This window comes from Neurospora crassa, linkage group III (genome assembly GCF_000182925.2).
Source record: "Neurospora crassa OR74A linkage group III, whole genome shotgun sequence".
NCBI lineage: Eukaryota > Fungi > Ascomycota > Sordariomycetes > Sordariales > Sordariaceae > Neurospora > Neurospora crassa.
In genome coordinates, this window is record NC_026503.1 from 553,006 (window position 1) to 557,222 (window position 4,217).

At 50.1% G+C, this 4,217-nt stretch overlaps 1 protein-coding gene across 1 annotated transcript; it reads left to right on the forward strand.

Moving 5' to 3' along the window:
* Positions 1-2,273: 2,273 nt before the first annotated feature.
* NCU05699 (hypothetical protein) lies at positions 2,274-4,217 on the forward strand (the record flags this gene model as incomplete). The annotated part of the gene is made up of 4 exons (XM_957968.1): positions 2,274-2,367; positions 2,475-3,683; positions 3,935-4,065; positions 4,161-4,217. 4 exons carry the CDS (start codon positions 2,274-2,276, stop codon positions 4,215-4,217), a joined length of 1,491 nt encoding a protein of 496 aa, XP_963061.1.

Sequence of the window (4,217 nt, forward strand, 5' to 3'; positions counted from 1 at the left end):
TTCTGCTTTATTTCCGCTTCTTTTTTGTATCTGTGCACTTCCTTCGTTTTGCTTAAGATGGTTGAACTGTTCAAGGTAGAGCGACTTTTCTAGTTGCTTCATAGCTGGTTGAGCGCGGTATTTGTGCAAGTGAGTCGGCCATTTTCGACTTAGGATTCATTTCACCTTGGGTGAATGGGTCGTGGCTTCTGAACTCCCCCCGTGTCATCCGCGTTGTTTTGATGCTCAGTGAAGGAGTGTTACGAGCTAAACCTGCGCTGTTGATGGTGATCTAAACATCTCGGCCTCAGTGATGTGCAAGTGCATACGCCGATAGGTTATCGGATCAAATGCCTGTGTCCTATTGTCTTGTCTCTAAGGTATCACAGCTCCTGGCCCGTACGCCTTGAGGTGTTTGCAGGGCACCGATCTTGTCGAACTATACCGTGAGCAACAAAGTCGAGAGGGAATGCATGTGCTTCATCCGACTCATTGCGATGGCTCTGAAAGGAATGCACTTATTGCTAGCCACGGTATGTCTCAATAGTCCGTAAGTCGGATGAATTAAGCAATGAGTTGCTTGTCTTGGAGTCTCTTCACACTTGTCTCCTTTCAGTCTTGTGCTACTTTCTATTTCTATTAGTCATTCTGTCCCCTTCATCATCTGAATCTGCAAGAAGACCCAACGGTCCAGTGGTCCACCACACAAATACAATGACAGCGATGCCCTCCCACGTTCTTTCTGATACGCAGCAAGCAAGGCATTGAGGCTAGAAACTGCTCCTTGATACATTGTCGACGACGAATCCATCAGTCAGCACAAAGTGTACGTCGGCCGACAGAACATGCAGTTTTCCGCGCGCCGAGAAACTCCAGTCATGCAGAATTTCCCTTTCTATCTGTTAGCACCGACGGATGCATCCCGCCATCATATACCCAGATCACTACCACAGCAAGGGAGAGGGACAGAAAATGAGCAACAAGTCAAATAGTGGTCTGCTGTGGAGAATAACACGGGACTATCGCTCCCAACTGCTAATCAGTTAACTATGCTTCAGTCACTTCTCTTGACTGGCGATGGCTTCCTTCCTGCGGTCTTGTGGGACGTGCAGCCAGTTGCCCTGCGGCCAATTGATCATGGTGCATATGCCCGTTGGCCCACACACCCGGATTTGTTTTTTTTCTTTTCTTTTCTTTTTTCCCTTCTCTTGATAAAGCCCTAGTCCACATCGAAGACCAGATCATCGGTTCTCCCTTTGTCACCATTGCTGTTATCATTCCTAGGCCGCGGTCAATCACATCTGAGGTAGCAACACAGGCAGACCTGCATCAATCCTTAGCACGAGGCAGACCCAACCAGAGAAACTGGTGCACTTTGGTAGGCAGGCAACCATTCCCCAATCCGCCTTGTCCAAGAAATAGACAACTTAACATTGAGCCTAGATTCGGAACGTCTGTATGCCTCCCAATCGACAGACCACCAGAACACCCTAGATTCCTGTCGTTGGGCCTCCCGCGGGAGTTAGTTGGCAAGCCTACAACCAATCAACCAGAACCATCGAGTAAGGATCAATTCTGCACTGTTAGTCTGCAGTTGGTCCCGCGAATTATTGGCCGTCTACGAGCGAACATCACTTACATCTTTGAGCTTACCCAGCGCGGGCCTCCGACCTGGGAACCTACCTCGCTACCATTGTTTGTTCTTCGGATACAAACGATTACAGCGACATCATCCAGCGAGCCTGATAGACTGGACTCATAGTCCTGGTTGCCTTGATTATCCTGCTGGCAGGCCTCTCGTACCGAAGGTTGATAATGCAAGAAGAAAAGGGATTGGAGCATCCTGACAAACAAGCTACTTGCCCTATATAAACCATGGTCCCACCAGACATCTTGGTTGATGAACTTGACATTAAACTCTCTGCTGTTTCTCATCAAGGAAACATCCCATTTCAAAGCAAAACCGACAACACATAGACGTCGCGATGCTACACAGAGAAAGGTCCCGCCCCCCCTGCGGATGGCTCGTCAACGACAAACCCTGCCAACGAAGCTCGAGTTGCAACCTTGACCATGACCCTTCCCGGATCAGACATTGGAGGCAAATGATGCAAACACCATCCAAGCCGTGCCGGAATGGAGAGATGTGTGAGTTCCTTACGTCGGGATGTTGCAGATATTATCATCCCCCGAGCCACGTCCGGCGCGATTCTCTGTACAATGAGAGGAGTGGCGGGCGGGATGATTTGATCCGGCAGAATTTGAAGTTTCTGGTGAATATCAATGTGCAAAACATGGGCTTGGAAGAAGATGCACCGGTCAGGATCGAAGATGTGCATGCCATTTCGAGCTTCAACAAGATTGCCAGCAATCAGATAGCAGTACCAGGTATGTATCCACTCGGATCGTTGTTGTATCCTGGGAAGGAAGGGGCAGTCTTGGCCCGGAGTAGACAGAGGTAGAGAAGAAGCGTCTTTGCTAATTCTTTCATCTAGGTGTGCCTCCGCGCCTCCACCCTATAACCGAGCGACTTGACCTCGAGCTCGATTACGACAACAAATCCCTCGGGCGTGACTACCCGACCTTCTCCCATCACTTTGAACCCCTTGTACGATCTATCGAAGCAACCGATCCCAAATATGACTTGAGACAAACGGACATTGTCACCAACGCAAGTAACCTCCGAAAAATGTTCATGATCTTCCACAATCAACAACGGAATTATGAGCGCTATGATCTCACCTGGAGAAATGACACGCTCTTTCTATCCAAGTGGACATCGGACCCATATCTGAACTCCAGTCTGGGTCACGGCACCGGCTTCGAGCAAGCAACGTGCATCTACGACGATCAAGAAGACGACCTGCTCAAGAGTAGCGCAAGTCACCATCGGGTGATACAGTATCGCTTCGGTGGACTGCAGTTTGTCGTCCAGTCGGAGATAGACGCATATCACTGTGACTGCCACCGACCAAGCAACTTTGATCCCACCCTACCCGAAACCTTGTCAGCATTGACTGTCGACCAAGTATCCCAATACCAACGACGCAGCAGTGCCGTCTCTGCCGGCTCCTCTAAACCGAGCACCCACCTCTCTGTATTTTCTTCTTCTTCCCTCGACGCCTGCCACCGCGATTCACATACAACAGGAGAAACACCCCCTTCGTCGCCAACCGCTTCCCCATGCCGTCCTCTTTTCCTGGACAAAACCCCAGGACACCTCACCTCCCCTTCCAATCCGTCCGCGACCCTCCGCGTCCTCCATCTCGGCCGCGACATCCCCTCTCACTGCCTCGTCGAAGTCAAGACCCACAAAGTCCGCAACAAACCGCTCTTCAACGCCGAAGCCCAACTCTATTTCTCGCAAATCCATAAACTGTACATCGCCAAGAACGACAATGGAAGGTTTTTCCCCAGCGGTAGCGGATACAACAATAGTGTAGTGGAAGAAGACAAGATGGAAGATATACGGCTGTGGGCAGACACAGAGCAAAACCAGAGGACGCTGAAAAAGGTGGTGGCGCTGTTGAAGAAGATAAGGGAGTTGGCGAGGCAGTTGGAGAAGGAAAAGGGGGTGAGGACAACTACGTTACTGATGAAGTGTGATGGGATGGGAATGATGGAAAGTGGAAGGGAGGGAGGGGGCGGGAGAGTGAAGGTTACGTTGTATGAGAGGAGGGATTCGATGGAGGAGGAAGGCACAGGTGGGTGTTTACCGGGGGAGTATTTGGATTGTTTGGGTGGTGAAGGGAATGGGATAGGGGGGAAGGAAGGGAAAGAAGGAGAGGAAGGAGTGGGGAGAAGTGGGGGGCTGGAAGATGGTTTGGAGGATGGGGTGTCGGAAGATGGGACTTTATATGATTGGGGAATTGGAGGATTAGGGCTTGGGAGATGAGGGCAGTATATGAGGTTGGTGGTTCGAAAGGGAAACGATATGCTTTTGACAATCACCGAGAGTCGGTAATCAGCAGAGAGATGTTGCGCACAGTTCTGATGTGGGTGTCGCTACCGGTACTCTCTTCTTGGATAAGGTCAGGAATGAGTATTCTGTCGGGAAGAGGAAAGGGATATGGTAGCTGCACGTGGGTAAGTAGGAGAAAGGGGGGGGTAGGGACACAACGAATTGGGTCACGAATTTTGATAATGATTTTTGGGCAACAGGGTATAACGACAAAACACAGCGACACAGAATAGTAACAGGATGCAGCGTACACGACAAAAAGTATAACAAGCTGTGA